Source organism: Sciurus vulgaris (genome assembly GCF_902686455.1).
Source record: "Sciurus vulgaris genome assembly, chromosome: 11".
NCBI lineage: Eukaryota > Metazoa > Chordata > Mammalia > Rodentia > Sciuridae > Sciurus > Sciurus vulgaris.
Window position 1 is genome coordinate 71165166 of NC_136472.1, and position 20042 is coordinate 71185207.

Below are 20042 nucleotides of genomic sequence, written 5' to 3' on the forward strand. Positions count from 1 at the left end.
TCCTCCCGCCCTGCTCTCCGGGGATAGCCACCCGAATCCCCTGAACGGCACTGAGCAAGGGGGCACTGTTTGCTGGGCTGCTGCCTCCAGTCCTGGCACAGCACTTCTCACAGGGGCACTATGTACAGAACAGTGAATACAATATGAATACTGCCCTGGGGCTTGTGCAGCCATGTCCCTGGTCACTGCCCTGCTGGGCCCTCTGATGGTTAGCAATGGAAATGAGCAGGATGGGACAGCTGGTGGTTTGGGAGAAAGGAGTGTCATCTCTCCTGCTGAACTGAGGGACTAACTACCCTAGCAAAGAGGGGTGGGGATTTGGGCTGGTCCCAGTGGGAAGTACAGAAGCCCACCTGATGGGCCTCCTTTATAGGCTCCCCTTAGGGGTGGGCCTAGGTCTCATCAAACAGGGCAAAGTGGCTCCAATTTCCAGGAGGAAGGAAAGGACGAGGAAGGGGCAGCCGTAGCCCTGATTAAACAGGTAATGGAGACAAGACCCCAGCAGCATCCAAGTCTCCAGTCTCGCCAAACTCCTTTCCCCGCCTCCTGGTCCCGCGCAGTCCCTGCAGTTCCTCGGGGGACTCGAAAGATGGCAACGTAGAGCAGCGCGGCCGGGTGGGAGAGTGGCGAGCCCTTTCTGCAGCTGCTGGGCTGGGGGCTCCGGGCCGCGAGCCCAGACTCTGACGTTGTGGGCGGGGCCGGCGGCCGTGACGCGGGGGGCGGGCCGAGCACCTTCCCGGCCCGGCCGGCAATTCATTCAAAAGGCGCGCAGGCTGCGCTGCCTCCGTGCGCTCGCCGAGCCGGGCCCGGGCGCCACGTCCTACCCCGAGCGGAGCAGGAGCTTCCGCGGCCAGGTAAGGGGAGCGCGCGGGTCCCGCAACCAGGGTCCGCGGCCAGGCCAGCGAGATGCGCCCTGCCTCCCTGCGTCTCCGAAGAAGTTCGCCGCCGTGGCAAATGCAGCAATCCATGCCCGCGGCCCGCCGCCCGGCGGCCCGCCTCCCCGCGTCCTGTCCCGACACCTCCCGCGCACCGACCGCGCCGGCCTCTGAGCCCCCGGCCCGGGACTGCGTGTCCTACGGCCGAGATTCGGGACCCGGCCCTGCGCAGTAGCTGTCAGAAGGTGCGCGGAGAGGCAGCAGCGTAACTTGCCGTGTGAGGGACCGACGGGGCCCAGAGGCGCCCTTGGCCCGGGAAACTTGGACCCAGACCAGGGCAGGGTGCGGGACAGGACAGCGGCGTCTCGGTGCCACTGCGGCGGGCGGGAGTGGGGGGGGTCTAAACGGTGTCAGCCCGTTACTGTGGGTGACACGGCGCATGAGGCGGCCTGTCCTGGGCGAACGTGTGGCCGGGATACTGGGCGGTGACGCCGAGCCGAGCAGGCGACACAGAGGGGCTCTGTGTGAGACAGGCAGAGAGAAAGAGAAAGGGGTGGGGAGAGGTCCTGGGTCACTGGGGTCACTGTGTGTGGCCTGCGGTGTGAGCAGAGTAGGGCCAGGAACACTGGTTAATGAGTGTAAGATAGAGGAGAGGAACCCCAAGTGACTGAGAACTAGCTCTGGATCACTGGGTAGCCGTGCAGGGTCAAGTAGTGTCAGTGTCAGTGTGTGTGTGTGTGTGTGTGTGTGTAGTCTGGCGCCTGCCTTAGGACAATGAGTAAGAGGCAGAAAGAGGAGGGACTTAAGACACCTCTCAGCAAATGGAAGACAAGGAAGTTGGGTCTTTCCTGGAGGTGTTGGGGGGCACCTCTCAGGAGTCTGAGGGACATGCCCTGGCAGCAGAGAGGGGGCCAAGGCTGGGGCAGCCTCTGGCAGCATTTGAGGGGCCCTGTAGTAGGCTGTCTCCACCTCACACACACACAGTATCTCTCACACTCACACACGTTGAAGTCCCACACCTAGTAGAGCTCTGCCCTTGGTAACCTGTGTTCTCTGTGTGCCCAGGCTCAGCCTTGCCCTCAGACCTGCCCCTGCTGGGCCTCAGTCTCCCCTGCCTGCACACTGAGGTGTCAGGCTGTGAATGGACTGTGAATCATCACTTTGGGATCCTCTATTGTTTTTGGGTCAACTGCCTCTGTTCTCCCTTTCCTCCCTTCAGGCAGAAAGGCTGCAGTGGGGGTTGAGGGCAGGCTTCTGCTGGGGACACAGTGGTCCAGGGGTTGTACCCAGGTGTTAGAGGGTTGGAAGCACAACTTATCCAAAACTGATCAAGAAGACTCCAGACTCTCACTGAAAGACAGCCTGGTCCTCTGTTCCGAATTGAACCCTTAGACAATATGGATCCTGAAATTCTGATCCATAAACATTCTTTACTTAGGTCTTCTTTCTTCAACACCCTGGTTGGAGGAAGAGGGGGCACTAGTCTGGTCAGGGAGACTAAGTTCTGGCTGGAGAGCTGGACCAGGGCCCCTTCACCATCTGGACAAGGCTGCTCTGAGACCCATACTCTCACAAGAGGGTCTTAGGGGCTTATGCAGGGTAGGTGGAAATTTGTCTCCCTGGCCCAGAAGGTGGCAGTGATTGGAATACAGCACCTGCTATAGGTAGGATCTGGAAGTTCTGTCTTCTGCTGCCATCCTCTGAAAACGCTGATTTTGTTGAAATGTTGAAAATGTGAAAGGACACAGTACCAGGCTCTGTTTTAAACTTTATAGTGTACTATCTCATTTAATTCTCACAGTGGTTCTGAGATTTGGTGATTATTTCAGAGAAAGAAACTGAGGCTCAAAGAAGCAGAGTGGCTTACCCCACAGTCACAGAGTCGGGACAGTGGTGAGAGTGAAATTCAGGTCCTCTGACCTTATGAGGTGCTTGGCCTCACAGGGTCAAACCACCTTCCTGCTTGTGGCTTACCTGGGCTGGTAGGTATGGCCTTCCCAGAGTGTTCCCTTTTGTTCCGAGAGTCATGCGTGTGTGCACCCATGTCTGAAACATTGGAGTCAGGTGGGTTACATGGTTTTCCTCTTCCTCTTCCTCCCTCACCCCTCACCCTTGGCCAGATGTCACCAGAAAGGCCTGTCTTCTGCCTTCTAGAACTGCACCTGGCTTTGGGAGTGTCTGGAGTTAGCAGAACAGTCCAGGGTGGCAGGGATAATTGACCTTCACCATACCTGAGAGGACCCCTCCCCATCATTGCTGTTGCTCTGGAGGTATTTTCCTTATGCTTCCCTTCTGCTATGATTGGGAGCAGACTGACTGACCTTGAACTGGTGCCCTGCCCTCTCTGGGCCCTTCTCCCCATTCTTCCCAGATGCCCCTTCTAGTTCTGACTACTGTCGTTGCTTGGTCAAGAGCTGGGGCTGGGCATCAGTGTGTCCCTTGGTCTTCTCTGGAATGACTGGAGCTCTGTTTCTTGGGGCTGATGAAAATAGCTGTCTTGGTCTCTAGGGGCTGAGCCCAAGTTATTTCCATCCCCAGCAAAGAGGTGGAAATAGCTCACAGCCCTGGAGGGGAAGAGAGAGGAAGAAGGGTTAACCAAGGGTTAACTGCTCCTCACCCCAGCCTCAGTGGAGGCTCCCCAGCTCCATCCTGCACCCTGCCCAAACCAGACCTTTCTGGGAACTTGGGATGACAGTGGGGCCAGGTTGGGTTTCCACTTGTGACCCCAGTTGGGACTAAAGTGATAGTTGCTGGAGGGAGGTGCCGGTCTGGCCAAGGATGGGAGACACTGAGGGGCAGCAGCATCCCCTCTACTCATAGGGCCAGGAGGCAGAACCAGCAGGTCCAGCCCTATTTTACAAAGGGAGAAACTGAGGTTCTGAGAATTTCAGGGACTTACTTAAGGCCCCCAAACCTTTCTGTTCTGGCTCTCCCACTCCAGACAGGGTATCTGCCTTCTGCCCTGCCACTTATTCTCTGGCCAGCTGGACAATGGCCAGCACGGGAAGCAGGCCTAAAACACACCTTGACAAAACCAGACTGCTCTTACATTCTGGCTCTGGTCCTGCCCTCTGGGCCCAGACTCTTGTTCCTAGCTTCTCTGCCTCCATTTCTAATCCTTCCATACTGCCAGAGTGACCTCCCTAAAGGGACTGTTGACTTTTGCATGCACAATAAAGTCCAAACTCCTCTTGGCTGTGAGGCCTTTCCTTCTAAGACCTTTTAACTTTGCATCTTCACCCACATCCCTCCCTACCTGATGCCTCAGGTCTGCGCTACCTTTGCTTTTATTGCCCCTCTTCCTAGAAATCTCCCAGCCATTTAGGATTCAGCCCACCTCACTCAGGAAGCTTCTGAGTCCACTCTCAGTTCCTTTTCGTTGTTGGATCCACTTGCCAGTTATTCTGCTTGTCTTTGGAGAATAGACATCTATGGGCACTGCTCACCCAACTCTGTGGCTGTCCTGACCAGCAGTCTGCCCCCACCCCCCACTGCCATATCTGTGCTGGCAAGGTCTCTCCTGAGGAAGGGCAGCCACTTAGGATACATGTGCCTGAATACATAGCAGGGTTTGTACCCATGGTCTCTGAGGCTCACCATGGTCTGAGGTAGTGTGCTGGGGGTTAGGGCCCAAAACTCAAGGCCACTCTCTAGGTATGGGACAAGTTTGGTGTTAACCATGGCCCTCTTCAGAGAAGGCCCTCATTCTAGGCCAGTAGAGAAAACTGTCCTCAATGATGTCCTATTGTGTGGGCCCTGGGCTTAGCATCTCCCCCAGCAGCACTGATGGGGGCCCCCTCCTTTCCGAGTTGTTATGGAGGAGCTGAGACTCAGCAGAAGGGAGCAGTCCTGGTTTGCATCATAGTCCCCATGCTGCAGTCTAACACACCAGCTCTTGCCCAGCTCCTGGCCTGGTCTCCAGCTGGCCTACCCAAAGCAGGAGGCGGAAATGATGGGGCTCTCAGCACCTAGCTAGGTGAAGCCTTCATATGAGCAGGAGAATGGAGCAGAAAGGAGGGATTTTGCCTGAGATCATCCAGGAGAGCCCATCTAGCTCCCTCCCCAACTATGGATTGGTGGGTGCTGGGATGTGGTCTCTGGGCAGATCTAGCACCCACAGTGCACTGTGCTCCTGTGTGTAGGCGTAGGCTTGGTGTTTCCGGGTAGGACTGGGGTAGCAGAGAGACAGGAACCGGTGCTGTGTCCCTGCTGTGTGCCCAGCCCTGCCATTAAGGCTCCAAGACTGTCCCATCTCAGCCTCAGTCTGAGAGTGTCATCCATCCTCCAGGCACAGGCATGCAAACCAAGTCTCAGAGGGGGAGAAACCCTTGCAAGACCCTATTGTCCCTGGGATCCAAACCCAGGTCTGTGAGCCTTGAAGGCCAGAGTTCTTTCTTGGGCCACCCTGGGAAAGACGAGAGCTCTATAAATAAACTGCCCATGTGGCTGTGAGAGTGTTCCCTGGCTAGCTGGCATAGATGGAGGGAGCCTCCACAGCCAATTAGAGGCAGGGTCTGAGGGTGGTGGAGAGAGAAGGAAGGAGGGTTTCCAGAAGGAGGGACTAAGCTTGGCCCTGCACATACTTACTGTGAGAAGGAACAGTGAGAGCAAAGGGGACCTGCAGTGGGCCCAACCTCCCATACGCCCCATGCACCACTTACTTCCCTCAGAGAACCTTCCCACTTCAGCAGGAGTCAAAGGAGACTGAGAACTGAATGCTGGGAGATCCTCCCAACAGGGAGCTTCCTGCGGGAGAGGGCATCTGGATTTAAGCTTGATTGTAAGAATCACCATTTGCCTGTGAATTCTGGGTCCCCCACCACACAGCGAGGCTAGCTGAATAGGCACAATTGCCTGAAATTACAGAGGAGAAACTGAGACTTGGGCAGGTGGGTGACACCTCCACCTTCCTGACTGTGGTGTCAGCTGGTGAAGCAGGTGGGCACAGGCCTGATACCTGGGAAATGAGCACCCAGGGTACTCTCAGTGAGACCAAGCACACTACCCATGCTGCTGGGATTACATTGGGTTCCCCAAAGTGCCCTTGTTGCACCCAAGTCTTTTGGATGACCTTGGCTGGACAGTGCTTGTTTCGGGGCCTGGGTTCCTTTTCTGGCCTTTGTGAGAACTGGTAATCCCCAGATAGCACTAAATAATGGCTCTGCTTATCTCCTCAGCATCCCATGAGGCAGGGACTGGCACCTCTGCTTGCAGAGGAGGATCCTAAAGCTCAGAGAGGTAAGTGACCTGCCAAGGTCACAGATCTACTAGGCAAGAGCACCAGAGCTTGAGCCCTGTTGGAATGTTCCAGAGCCCAGCCCCATGCCCTCCTAACTCCATCATCACCCATACACTCACCATAGGCCTTAGCACAGCTCTGTTGGGTAGGGCCTCAAGGGGAGCCTCTTTCTCCAACACCCTTGGCCTGGGGGAATTGGAGAATGGTGCAGGAGGGGCTGTGGTCTCCCCTCAGTCTCTCCCAAAGCCTCTGCCCAAGTCAGGCAGGTTGGGGTGTGGGAAAGGCTCATGCTGAGCAGACTGGGCTGCTTGGGCATATTAGTGAGTGACTCAGTACCAAGAGTATGAACAGGCCTGGAGGTCAAGTAACTTCTTGGAGGAAGAGATAGCAACAGCGTAAGCGGGAACTACAGTGGGGTGTCCTCCAGTCTGTCCTGGGTCACTTGCTGTCCTGTTTTGAGGTGAGAGGAGGTATTCTAGGACTGGCCCATGGCACCAAGAGGTTGGTGGCAAACTAGAAACAGGCCATGTGGGGGCAGTGGGGACGCCAGGCCTGGGGGGTACTGGCTAGGGCTGCATACTGCCCACCCTACTCCAGGGTGGGCAAGCCCTGTCTTTTTTGAGACCAGATTATTAAGGCTACTACTTAGCCTCTCTGAGACTCAGTTCCTCATGGAACTCTGTTTTTCAGGGGTTCATTGGGACCCAGCCTGGAGAGGCAATGGGGCATGTGGTAGGCACTTAGTGAGAGGGTTCTTGGGGAGCCTCAGCTTGCCCCAGAGATGACTGTGGAGCCTCAGATGCCCCTTCCCCGAGTCCCAGCCTCAGTCCGGAAGGAGGCAAGAGATTGCATCTGTACCTACCCAGACAGGGAGGAGCTGGGTGGGCCAGATCTGGCTGCCTCAGCCCTTCCTTAGCCTCAAGGAGCCAATTAGCCCCCTCAGCTCCACCTGCCCACCTCACCACCTGACCGACTGAAGTGCAGGCCCAGGGGCAACGGGAGGTCTGAGGAGCAGACCGTGTCCAGCTCCTGGTAAGGTGGCAGCAGCTGCTGCCTGGCAGTGTGGTGGTACAGGATTAGGGGTCCAGCACTGGCGCTTTGGAGTCATGGCTACCTGAGGTTGGCAGAGGGCTGGGTATAGGAGCACCTTCTGACCGAGTGGCCCTATGCTGACCTCTGCACGTCTCTGGCCCCCCAGCCCAAGCGGCAGCCTTTGGAAACTGGGTCTACACTCTGGGACCTCTTCCTCCCTCTGGGAATTCCCAGACTTCCCCAGCCTTCGTGCTTCTTACAGTTCCCAGTGCCCTTTTCTTTCAGAGTTGGCAGATTGGGACAATAAACAAATGAGTATGGGTGCAGGCAAATCCCAGAGGCCCCTGAGACTGCCAAGTGGGGGTAGCATCTAGTCTGGGGCCTGCCTGAGTCTTTGTACTAGACCTTCGGTTGAGCCACCTACTGTGTTACTGCCTCCCTAGACTCTGCCATCAGATTGGCAGACTCAGAACATTTACCTGCCAGGCCCTGGGCTAAGCCTCAGGGTCGGGGAGGCAGAAAGGAGGCAGTCCCGGCCCCTCCGTCCCTGCTTCAGCACTTACTGGCTGTGTGACCTCCAAATGACCTCCCTGACCTCAGTTTCTCCAGGTGTAAAACAGGAATGCTCACCCCTGCTGTGAGGAGTGGAGGAGTCCCTTCTCCTGTTAGGGGAGGAGGGGAAGCAGGCAGTCCCTCCCTGCCCTCAGCACCGCCCAATGTGGGCGCTGCCCTACTTCAGCCCCAGTTGCCAAGGAACCACTGGGTACCTTGCTAACCTGGATTTTTCTATTGATGGGTAGCCTTTGTCTTCCTGCCTGGTGTGGCCACCACTGAGGGAGGCCCATGTCCAGCTGTGTTTCTAGGCAACCCTCACTTCTGAAGGCTTGAGGGAGGTCCGCAGGCCCTGGAGCATGGGCTGGGAAACAACCTGCCTTCCCCTCGCTCTGCTCCTGGTGGGCACCTGCTCACTCCTCCATCCCCCTTGCTTGGAAGGCAGCCCGCTGCACCTGCCAAGACACAGATGGTTCCATGACTATCCCTCCCTTGCTTAACCCTTCAAGGTTCCCATAGCCCCTGGGAACAGTGCAAGATTCTCAGCTTGCAGCTGCAACTGGTGTGACCTGGGCACTGACCATCAGTCTTTCCAGACTCCTCTCCTTCCCTGCCTGCCCTTCCCCAGAGACTCAGGCACCTCCTGTGTACCTGGCTGCGTGCCAAACATTGAATATAAATGTAAAAGGAGAATCTCAGTGTGCTCACACATGCCTGTCAAGCACATGTCCCTTCCCCCTCCACACAGGGAAACTGAGGCACAGTGAAGAGCAGTGAATGCTTGTTGAGGGCGTACTCTGCCAGCCCAGTGCTGAGAAATTAGTGTGCATTCTCTCATTTCATCTCGTGGCAGTCCTCTGCAGGGCGTCCACAGCCATGAAGCCAGTGCCAAGCAGAGCAGGGCAGATTCACTCCACCATATAGCCCCAGGTCAGCCCAGAGCCTCAGATGCAGGTTCACACCCACCCTGCCTAGTCCTGGCCTTGCCCTGCTGCCTGCCCGTGGGCCTTCACTACTCTGGCGTAGGCAGACCATCTGCTGAGAACACCCTTTTCTGCCTCCCTTCTTGAGTGCAGCACAGGCTTACCCAGCATTGCACTGGGCATGGAGGACAGCTAGTGGCAGGGGAGGGGCTGGGTACACAGGGTGGTAGTTGGGGAGGCTTTTAGGAGGAAGTGACTTTGAGCTGAGCTGAGGGAAGAGTAGGTGTTGGGCAAGTGAAGGGAGGGGTTTCTGGGTAGAGGAAACAGCAGGTAACCGAGTCTTGAGTCTCGTGCGCCTTGGGAAGAAGGTTGAAGTGGCTGGAGTGTGTGTACGTGTAGGGGGTTGGCAGGGTGGGCCGGGACGCCATTCTGAGGGTGATTGGAGCTGGTCCACAGGGCCAAGCTCCATGCTGGAACATCCAGGCTGCTGCTGGGTGAGGGGGCCAGAGGGACAGGCTAGGGCCCAGGGAGACCTGGGACTGTAGCAGAGGGCAGGGCCCAGCTGGGGAGCGGAGGGGCATGGCAGGGGCCTGGGTGACCCCAATGGCTTCAATTCTGGGAAAGGGGAAGCTGCCTGAGCCTGGGCGGGTGGCATAGCTTCCTCTTTCGCTAAGGCCTCCAGGGCTGCTCCTCTCAGGGCTCTGCAGCCTGGGGCCCTGGTCATGGCTTTGCTGGTTGGCTTTTATCCAGGGAATTTCTGGTTCTAATTGTTTGGGCACTTTTCTGGAGGGCCAAGTAGGAGGAAACCCTTACTGACCTCCCGAGCCTGTTGGAGGCCTCCTGCTTCTAGCCTCAGGCTGGGAGCTGGGCTTTGTGGTGAATGAAGCAGACATCTGTGCCCTCCTGCTGTCTGGTGGAGAGCCTGCAACAAGCAAGTAAACAGAGGATACTGAACCAAACCTGCACAGAGGTGGGGGAGGGGCTGCTGGAAGGAAACCCCGTGACCCACTTTAGGTTGATTACCTCATAAGCCTCATGACAGCCTTCCCGTGGAAGATAAACATCCCCATCCTGCAGATGAGGAGACTGAGCCCTGAGAAGTGAGGGGCTCAGGTCCCACAGGGCATTGGTGGCAGTGGGGACAGGCCCCAGGCTAGCAGACTTGGGGAAGGAGTGGCCTCTGAGCTAACTTCCTTCTCTGCTAAAACCCTTGGGGCCCCTCTTCCCCAGCCAGTGTGGCTTGTGGGGGGCTCTTCCTCAGGCACATGGAGCTGGAGGGGAGGCTCCAGGGGCACTTCCCTGTACTCTCTGGGCCTCAGTCTCTCCATCTCTGACAGCTGTGCTCCAGGAAACCCTCAGGAGATGCTAGAACTTCGTGGCCTTCTGGATAAGGCAGAGTGGTAGGGATGGGGCCTTCGGGACCTCCTCCCAGCCTCCCAGCCGTGGGGCTTCTCTCTGAACTTGCTCTGTAGTCATGGTTCCAGGGCTCTGTGCTGGAGACCTGAGGTGGGGACTGGGGGCCCTGAGCAGCAGGTGTGCACATGTGTGCATAAGGGCTTTTATGCCTGACCGGGCAGGTCCAGTTGGGGCTCAGACTGGGCTCAGTGTGGGGGCCTGGGCAGCCAGACTGGAGTAAGTGCAGGGTTGGGGTAATTAGAGGGAGTGTAATTAGAAGGCACGAGGGCACCAGGCGGCGGATGTCTGTGAATGTGCCTGAGTGGGCCCTCTCTGGCTTTGAGGCTGGGCCTCTGGACACTCACTTTCCTCCCGGAAGTCTCCAGATTGCACAGCTCCACACCTTTCTGCAGATGAGCAGCTGCACACTGGCTCCTTATGGGCTCAGGTCACCCAGCGGGTGCCACTCAGGGTCAGGGGTGGCTCTGGGGCTCTCTATTCTGCAGTTGTTTTGCTTCTTACTTTTCATCCCCTGCCCCAGCTCTCTAGGCCCATCTGGGGACATGAAGGGGGGCTGTGGGTGGGCTTGGGGACAGCCCGAGGACTTGGGCTTGTGATTAGTTCTATGGGTTGAGTCCCTGGAAGGACTGGGAGGGGATACACAAAGATGGGCTTGAGCAGGAAGTTGGGCTGCGCAGGGGGAAGGGACGCTGGGGCCGAACCTGAAAGAAGACTTGTGACAGAATTTGAGGAGGGCAGGTCAGGAGATGAGTCAGGGGGTGCCATCTGTTGAGTGTTGGCTGCCAGATATAGCCTTCACCTACTCTGTGGCCTGGGCTTCCTTGTCCCTGGTTTTCCCCTTAGCCGGCCTGAGGCCAAGGGTGGCTGGCTGCCAGTGACCTGGAGAGTCCCAAGGATGATGTGACCACTCCCTTCCCCCTCCCCTGGGTGTAACACAAATCCCTGGCTCCGCGGAGGTCTGTGCCTGGCCAGGTCAGGCGGGTGGATCAGTTCCCTCGGCTCCTTTTCCAGGCGGGAAGCCCGGACTGCCTACAGGGGGAGGGTCTTTTGTGTGACCTGGAACTTGCTGCAGGCAGCGCATCTCCTGTCAGGGTTGGGATCAGAGAGGTTGGGGCTCTTCAGCCTGCTGGTGCTCTGGGACAGTGGCTGGGCTCTCTGAGCCCCGTGAGCTGCCCTTGGGCCTCAGAGGTTGCACATGGCCTGTGTCCAGGTCCCATGAACACTGTTTCTGTCACCCTTATGACCCTGAAGTCAGGCCTCTGGGGTACATCCTGGAACTTCCTCATTCTGCAACAGTCTCTTCTGTTGTCTAATTTGAATCCTTTATCCTGTTGTTCCAACTTGTCCGCTGGCAGGGGGCTTCTTTGGAGGTAGCCACAGTCTGGTCCCAGGGACCTCAGTCTTGGTTGGGCCAGTGAGCCAGGCAGCGACAACTGAGGTTTCTCTGGAGTATCACACACTGTGTCTTGTGTCCTAATCCTGCCTCGTTTTGGTTTTTGGCACTTCCCACTTACTGGCATGACCACTCTCTTAATCTGTGTGGTGTTGGGGTCCCCTGAGATGGGGATCCGTGAGGACAGGGCCCTCATCTGTCTCCTTTGTACCTATTTCCCTGGTGAGGGCAGTGGCCGGCACATGGGGTGTGTGGGAGAGAGGAAGGGAGGCTGAACTCTGCTGCCATGGCCACCTACCCCTTTGGGTCTGCCTCTGCAGCCAGGCAGGCAGAGATGCAGGCAGACATGTTCCATCCCTCCCTGGGGGAGGATGGAGGGTGGCCAGATGGAAGGGACCAGGCCTGATGGAGTGGGGTACAGGAGTTATAGGAGCCAGACTCAACTTTGGGGAAAACTTTTAGGGATGCTTCCAGCAAAAGAAGCGTTTGAAGGGTGGGGACAGGGCCTTTCTTGGGGCAGAACCAGTGAGAGTGAAGGCAGAGGAACGTGAGGCAGGCGGCCTGAGGGCCGTGGGGCTCTGGCTGGCAGGAGCCTGGAAAGCTGCAGAAGAGAGCAGAGGCCCCGGCTGAGGTGCTGCAACCTCCTCAGCCCCCAGCCCAGGCCTCCCCACGCTTCCTTCCTCCTGTGCTCCCCGGTGATGCCGCGGGGCACCTGGCTGTTTATGGAAGGGGAAGGAAGCCTTTCCTCCTCTGGGAAGCCTCCCCAACCTACTGGCCCTCTGTTCTTCCAGCCTGGGCTGGCCAGTGAGGCTGGCCCTGCATGGTGCAGCCCACCTCTGCTCAGACTAGCCCGGGGGCTTCTAGGGCCCCTTTCTAACTCCTTATGAAGTCCTGCCATTCTGAAGTGCTGGGGGGCAGCAGCTGCCTTTCTAGCCCAGCTGCCCCATGAGTCGTCCCTCCATCTACCCTAGGCTAGAAGAGATCACCACAGGGCCTGATGATGAAGCTGAGCCTACTGCACTGGCCCCTGTCCTGCCTCCTCGTGGTGAGTTGGACATGGGCTGGGGAGGAGCCAGAGGAACTGAATCCTGAGCCCTGTACCCTAGCCCTCCAGGGAGGAGGGAGTGAACCCCATGCTAGGGTGAGGCTTGATTACTCAGCTCTTCTGGGAAGCATTTGGGGCTGTCCAGCCCCAGAAAGCCCATCCTGGCCCACCCTGGCATGAGATGGTGACCCAGGAGGGAAGACCATGCTGCTTCTAACTCATTCAAGACAGAGGACACTGCTTTCTCAAACCAAGCCTGCTCAGCAGGGCAGGAGGGAGAAGGAAGGACTTGCATTTGTATGCAAGGCCGGCATGGCTGAGGGCAAAGTGCCTGTCAGCAGCTGGTGTGGGAATAGCACCCAGCAAAGAGGGTGGTGGGGGGCCTGGGGAAATTGGGCTAAAGAGACCTGGGATTTGGGGCACCTCCAATGCTGGAGTTGAGATCTGTGTTGGGAATGAGAGAATCTGGCCAGACTTGGACTCAGACAGGTCTTGGCATCTGGTTTGGAGTCATCTTTCTGCTCTGACTCTGGAATTCTGCGAGTTGGACACCTGGCCTCGGGCAGGAGGCCTCCCGGCCCTAGCAGGTGCTGGAACCAGGTCTGCAGCCGGAGGACATCCCCAGAGCTTCTGTGAATTTCACCCCCAGGGCAGCTGGCTCTGCTCTATGCCTTGTACCCCAAAACCAGCTTTGGACTAAATTGGAGGATGTGATCTCCCCACAGCAGTTTAGGCCAGATGGTTCACACCTGAAAGTGGGAAGCAGGGGGAGCTCCCCATGGAAGGCACTGTGACACACACTGAGAAGACCCTTCCTTTGGAATGTGCCATGCCCTGTTTGGGTACAGGGGTGAATGGGGTGACCTTGCCACAGGGGGGTGGGGTCATGGAGGAGGATGTGGTCTCGAGACTCAGCCCAGGGCCCAGAATAGTAAGCACCAGCTGCAAACTTGGCTCCAGGGATGATAAACAGAGGCGGGTTAATGACATGTCCAGCTGTGATTGGGGGGCAGGGTTGTAGCAGGAAGAGGGACAGAATCAGAGAGGAATTCGGAAGCATTTCCTCCCTCATGGGTCTTGTTAGCTGAAAGGGGTGTAATTCATAGACCCAAGGGCTTGAGGTCCTGATCCCCTGTCTGGGGCTTTCCAGAACTTTCCCAAAGCAGATGTGATTTTTCTCCCTACCCATGCACTGGCAATGCAACAGGTCTGAGACAGGGCAGGTTTTCCTTGCAGTGTGAGGGATTAAGATTAGTGTTCACAAAGCCTGGGTGGAGTGGCCCTATGTGGTTAGCAATCTCCACCTCTAGGGGCTTGGAAAGTATATAGTGGACAGATGGCCACAGAGACCCCATGTCCAGTACCTCCTTCCTCCCTCAATATGCTCCTGCTTGCTTTTCTTCCAGCTGCTGCCCTGGCCTCTGGCCACTGCAACACCAACGACCCCTTGGCAGTGCCCGCCTGGGGAGGAGCCCGACCTGGTGAGCATTGAGCTGCATGTCTGCCCTGTCCTGGGAAGACATCTGAGGGCAGATGGTGGGGTTCCAGGCCTGGCTTCCCCAGGGACCTCAGGTCTGACTCTTGGTTTCCTTTGCACCCTTTGTTTTCCACAGGACGAGGGTCAGGGCACATTATGCAAGTCCTGCCCCCCAGGCACCTTCTCCTCCTCCTGGGGTTCCAGCCCATGCCAGCCCCATGACCGTTGCAGCCTTCGAAGGAGGGTGGAGGCCCGGGCTGGCACCGCAACCCACAATACACTATGTGGAGGCTGCCAGCCTGGGTGAGCAAGGGTGGGAGGTGGGAGCTCATGCCTGGGAGGCCAGACTGTGGATCCTGGGGTTCCAGCCTCATTCCTCCCTGCGCAGATCTTAGTCTTCCCATCCGTGAAACAGGATGGAGCAGGACCATTGAGGGTACTGGTAGGAAGGAATTCAGCCTAAGGACAGTTTTTGGAGAAACTTCTGGACCTCAGTGACATCTCTCCCTGCAGGTGGATTGGCCCTCGGGGGGCTCCCCGTGTTCCATGTCAACCATGCTCCTGGGCATCTCTGAGTATGCATGGCTATAATGGTGAGTGGCAGACTGGAGGTGTGTGAGGGACAGGTGTGGCAAGCTTGAGCCCAGGAACCCCACATTGTCCATGTGGGGCAATGAGGTCCTCTCGGCGCACAGGAGGACAGCCAGCCAGGGGGAGTCCAGCAGAATGTGGCCAGTCACCTGCCTTACTTCTGAGTGGCAGAAACCATACAGCAGGCAGAGGACACAATTAGGGGGCTTGGGAGGTTCACATCCTGACCAGTCCCCTGTCCCTGTCCTCTCCGTGAGACCCTGCAAATGAACGTGATACACGCGCTCACATGTACACACTCACGCGCATGCTTGGACACCCCCCTACACTGCTGAGCCAGTCACCTTCTCAGGCCACTCATTCACAAGGCCTGCCTGGGGGAGGCAGGATTCTGTGTCCCTGTGCCTAGGCCTGTGCCATGTGTGCTGTCTGTTCGCTCCTCTCACCCCACCTTGAGGGGTGATGAGGGCGCTGAGGGGCTTCCCATCCTGAGGCCTGAGGAAGCCTTGTTTCAGGACCGCTGATTGGCTGGTCAGAAAAGGAAGAAAGGCAGGGGCCCCCGGCTGGCCTTTGCCTCCCAGTGTGGTGGGGCTCCCTGGACCATCAGCCCTCCCTCCACCCGACCCATGCTGACTCGGGCCCTGGGCCTCTCTGCCTCTCTCTGTGTTTGTCTCTGTCTCTGTCTTGCCTCCATCTTTGTGCTCAGAGTGGGGGCGGCGGGCCCGACGAGGTGTGGAGGTGGCAGCAGGGTCCAGCGGTAGTGGAGAGACTCGACAGCCTGGGAACGGCACACGGCCTGGTGGCTCTGAGGAGACAGCTGCCCAGTATGCAGTCATTGCCATCGTGCCTGTCTTCTGCCTCATGGGGCTACTGGGCATCCTGGTGTGCAACCTGCTCAAGCGGAAGGGCTACCACTGCACGGCGCACAAGGAGGTCGGGCCTGGCCCTGGAGGTGGAGGCAGCGGTGAGGCCTGGCCTGGGGTCCAGGTGGGAGACCGGGAAACTTGGGGGCCACCAGAGGGAATCTCCCTGGCCTTGGGGGCTCTGGCAAGGAGAGGCCCATGGAGGGCCAACTGGGAGGGCCTCCTGGAGGTGCTGCGTGTGATCCTTAGGGGAGACAGCTGCAGAGGCACTGCTGCCAGGAGGAAGGTGAGGGGTCTGAGAATGGTGACAGGCAGAACAGGCAGAGGCTGATCAAGTGGGGTGGCTGTTTCCCCACCCTGGCTGAGGCCCTGCCCAGCCGAGGGATTCTGGATTCCTTGGTGGGAGCGGGTGCAGGTTATAGTTGTGTGTGTGGTTCCAGGGTTGGATGACCTTTAAGTACTCAAAGTGACCTTTGACCTATGGCCTGTAGCTGGAGGAATGTCCTGTGGGAAGGGGCAGCTGTCCTGGGCAGACACCACAAGGAGCTCAGGTTACAGCTCCAGACTGTGGTTTGAATTACAAGTTCTGAAAAGAGGAAGAGGCACATTCTCCAACTCCTACCCCAGGGGCCTGGACCCCTTTTTCCTCTTCCCCACCTGGCCAATACTTCCTGAAGGATGGGGGCCCCACTTCCATATATGCTGACTGTGGGCCTTCTGGCCAAGTGAAATAGCATCTCCCATGCTAGTGTCCCAGGCTGCCTGGGACTGCTAACGCCCCTTCTAACCCCTAAGTCTGGAGAAGGCAGGCAGGTGGCAACTCAGGGTCATTTTTACCTGGGACTGCACTTGTTTTCCTAGCTTAGTGACTTCCTTTAACCTCTGGCTGCTGCTTGGATGCAAATTTTGGGAACTTTCTTTGCTGCTGGGCTCAGGGTTATCACAGTGGCCCATTCCCACACTCTTGAAGTTTGGGTCCCAAGCTGACCAAAGCCCTCAGTTAAATAGTACCATGGACAGGGAGGTGTGCAGGGAGGTAATGGGCCTGGAAGGGCAGAGGTTGCTGAAGATGTTTAGAGTTCTGGGCAGGAAGGAGCCCACTGCAGAGAGGCAGTGCGACCCAGAAGAGGCTGAAACAGCCTCCCACCCCCAGTGGGCAGGGATGCAGAGTTCAGATGGCCCTGAAATCACTCAGCACCTGTTGCTTTCGGGTACAGAGAGTGTTCAGTAGTAAAAGTGATGATGGGCTTCTCTGAGCCGGAGCTGAGGTCTAGAGCCTGCAGGTGCAGAACCCTGGGATACTTTTGTCACCTAAACAAATGCACACTGTCAACTAAATGCAAGCTCTGCTGTGGCTTCAAGGAAGGCCCGGGGTGCCCTCTGCTGGCTAATCCTGGTGTAGTCTGGGAGCCCAGCTTCCTGGGATCAAGGTCCTTCTCTTCTCTTTGCCAGGTATCAACCCTGCCTACAGGACTGAGGATGCCAATGAGGACACCATTGGGGTCCTGGTACGCCTGATCACAGAGAAGAAAGGTGAGGAGATGGGTTGACCCAACGCAGTGCTCAGGAGAAGAGGGTCTCCTCCCAGAGCCTGCAAGGCAGTGTGAGGTCACTGTCCTGCTCTGCCCTGCCCCCACACCTGGGTGCTTCAGACTGACAGAGGTGCTGCCCCTGTGCCTCTGGTCTTGCTTGATGAGGGGTGGAGGAAAAGGTGCACAGCCCAGCTTGGGTATGGGTGGTGGGTAGGTCGGGGGCTCTGCTGGGGCTTATGGGGGCTCCCCTCATGGTTGGAGCTGGGTTCTGACCACAGCTGCCCACAGAGAATGCGGCGGCCCTGGAGGAGCTGCTGAAAGAATACCACAGCAAACAGCTGGTGCAGACAAGCCACAGGCCTGTGCCCAGGTGAGGGGGGCAGGGCCTTCAGATAATCAGCCTGCCTCCTGGGGGCTCACCAATTGGTCTGTTCCCTCATGTGCTACCTCTACCCCTTCTCTATCTGCTTGGGTCTTCTGGCCCTGAGCCTGGGCTGCCTTGGTGACTGCTCCTTCCTGTTCCCTTCTGTAGGCTGCCGCCCGCCTCCCCCAGCATGCCACACATCTGTCCTCATCGCCACCATCTCCACACCGTGCAGGGCCTGGCTTCACTCTCTGGCCCCTGCTGCTCCCGTTGTAGCCAGAAGAAGTGGCCTGAGGTGCTGCTGTCCCCTGAGGCCGCAGCTGCTACCACTCCTGCTCCCAGCCTTCTGCCCAACCCAGCCAGGGCTCCCAAGGCTGGGGCCAAGGCAGGACGTCAGGGCGAGATCACCATCTTGTCTGTGGGCAGGTGAGGTTGGCACAGTTGCAGCAGGGTCATGGAGAGATAAGACAGCCTTGAGTGGAGGCAGGGTCCTAGATTAAACCCTACCCTTCCTGGGCCTCTCTAGTCGGGTGTGTGGCAGAGAGAAATCAGGATTTCCTAGCTATGCAAAACCTCACATGGAGCCCTTGGGTTCTCAGGGCACATCTTGGCCCCTATGGAATCTGGGGCTTCCGAAGCCAAGGGCCTACCACCTGCAACCTAGAGTTGGGGGTGTTGGGGCTGGCACAGACAGCAGAGTGAAGCCTTGTCTATGAGGGCCTGGCAAGCTGCTCAGGCACAGCTGTCAACAGGCTCCAATCCTGAGATGGAACCTGTTGTGTGACCCCAGCAGGTGCTGCCCTCTCTGTACCCAGAGTGGTCACACCACCTCTTCTTGTAGGTTCCGTGTGGCTCGAATTCCTGAGCAGCGGACAAGTTCAGCAGCATCTGAGGTGAAGGCCATCACGGAGGCTGGGCCTTCAGGGGGTGATCTCCCTGACTCCCCACAACCTGGCCTCCCCCCTGAGCAGCGGGCACTGCTGGGAAGTGGCGGGAGCCATACTAAGTGGTTGAAGCCTCCAGCAGAGAACAAAGCTGAGGTGAGGGCTGGGAGGAGGTTAGTACCTGGGCTAACCCCAACTGCAGAACAGGGGTGGAAATGCAGGGGTCCATGGGCAAGAGCCATTTTCCTGGAGCCTAGAAGCCCCCTCACTCAGCTTTGGCCTTTCACCCCTATCTCCCAGGAGAACCGCTATGTGGTCCGGCTTAGTGAGAGCAACCTGGTCATCTGAGGGGCTGCCTTGTCTGAGGACACTCAGCCCTGCCTTGGAAGGTTCTGAAGGCTTCCTGGAGGAGGAAGAGCTATAGCTGGGACTGTAAGGACCAAGAAACAATGGCCCAGCAGGCAAAACAGCAAAGGCCAAGGCCTGGAGGTGGGACCGTCCGCCCCAGTGAGGAGGCAGGCAGTTGGCAGGCACTGTGTGCAGGAGCAGATTGAGAGCCTGGCCCCTGTCCCTGCTGCCCCAGTTCCTCCCCTGCAGGATGCCCTAACCCTGTGCCTGCCCTGGCCACATCGTAGGAGCCCAGAGTTCTCTGTACCATCAGAGATCTAGGCTTGGCCGAGGGGTGGCACCTGTACCTGGTGCCCCAGTCCCATACTTTGGTGACTAGCTACCCTGCCCCTGTACAGGGCCCTAGAGCAGATGTGCCTCCTCCTCCTCTCCTAGCAGGTTCTGTAAAGGGAAGGGGTGATATAAAAGCCCTGGGCTGGGAAGCTGAGTTCCTGGGTTCTAATCCTGGGCATATCCCTGGCCATCACTGGTCCGTTTATCTGACTATGAAGTGAGGAGAGAATGATGCCTCAGTACCCAGGACCTTCCCAGCTCCCTGGAGGTTCGGGGCTGGGTCCTGTGGAGGGGGGTGCTTGACTCTGCCACCTCTCCCATTAGTAGCTTTATCTGGCCCATTTTTGCTGCTTCTGGGGCCTCTGCCTTCAAAGCCCCCATGGGGCTGCCTATCCATGGCTCTGCCTACAGAAGGGGCTTACTGCATGTGCCTGCCCCTACTTTGCTGTTTTTAATGAAACAGAAAAATGACTTGACCTGGGCAGGCTGAAGTGCAGAGTCCCAGACCACCCTGCCACCCCACACCCCCAGATTTCTGGAACTTCTGGGAGAGGACCATTGGCTGGGCAGGAGAGCACTTCTGGCCTAGGTGGTTTCTGTGTCCCTGTGGTGTAGCATGTCTGCCCCCAGCTCTGGACAGCGCAGGTGACTGCCGGCCCAGCCCTGTCTGTCTCCACTCTGACTCAGCCACCTGGTTATTTATGTGGGGCCGTGCAGGCGCGAACCCACTGCCCATCCCTGTTTCTCTTATTTATTAAAACCTGCTGTTGTCATCTTTCATCTCCATCCCCATCCACTTGTTGAAGAATAAAAGGTGGGAACGTGGTGTATGAGGAGCTTCTTTTCCTTGTGCCCCTTCCCGAGGTCATCTGTCTGTTCAATACCTATCTCCTTGGCCCTGAGTGCTGGGCTCCATGGTTGGATGGGTGGCCCCTCCCTCCCTACACCTCAGCAGTGGGGGAAATGGGCCAGAGGCGGCCCCTAACTTCACCTGGTTCCCACAAAGGTGCCTAGAGGGCTGTCCAACAGCAATACAGTGAGCCACATATGTGATTCAAATTTCTAATAACCACATTCCAAAAAGTAAAAGCAAGTGGATTCAATTTTAATATTAATACTATATTTTAAACAGTATATGCAAAATATTTTCATTGCAATATAAAATCAATATAAAA

At 57.4% G+C, this 20042-nt stretch overlaps 1 protein-coding gene across 6 annotated transcripts; it reads left to right on the forward strand.

Annotated features, from left to right (window-relative positions):
- The first annotated feature begins 602 nt into the window (after positions 1-602).
- On the forward strand, positions 603-19693 carry RELT (RELT TNF receptor). Of its 6 annotated transcripts, XM_079103776.1 has the most exons (11): positions 697-854; positions 12402-12475; positions 13882-13956; positions 14089-14255; positions 14466-14545; positions 15250-15507; positions 16859-16939; positions 17227-17308; positions 17471-17728; positions 18144-18342; positions 18487-19693. In XM_079103776.1, the coding sequence occupies exons 2-11, from the start codon at positions 12428-12430 to the stop codon at positions 18532-18534; spliced, it is 1296 nt and encodes a 431-aa protein (XP_078959902.1). In that variant the 5' UTR covers positions 697-854; positions 12402-12427; the 3' UTR covers positions 18535-19693. The 6 variants fall into 6 exon arrangements, with proteins under 6 accessions (XP_078959903.1, XP_078959902.1, XP_078959898.1 ...); XM_079103772.1 differs by having other exon boundaries at positions 18144-19693; XM_079103775.1 differs by lacking the exon at positions 697-854 and adding an exon at positions 1301-3145 and having other exon boundaries at positions 18144-19693.
- The last annotated feature ends 349 nt before the right edge of the window (positions 19694-20042 follow it).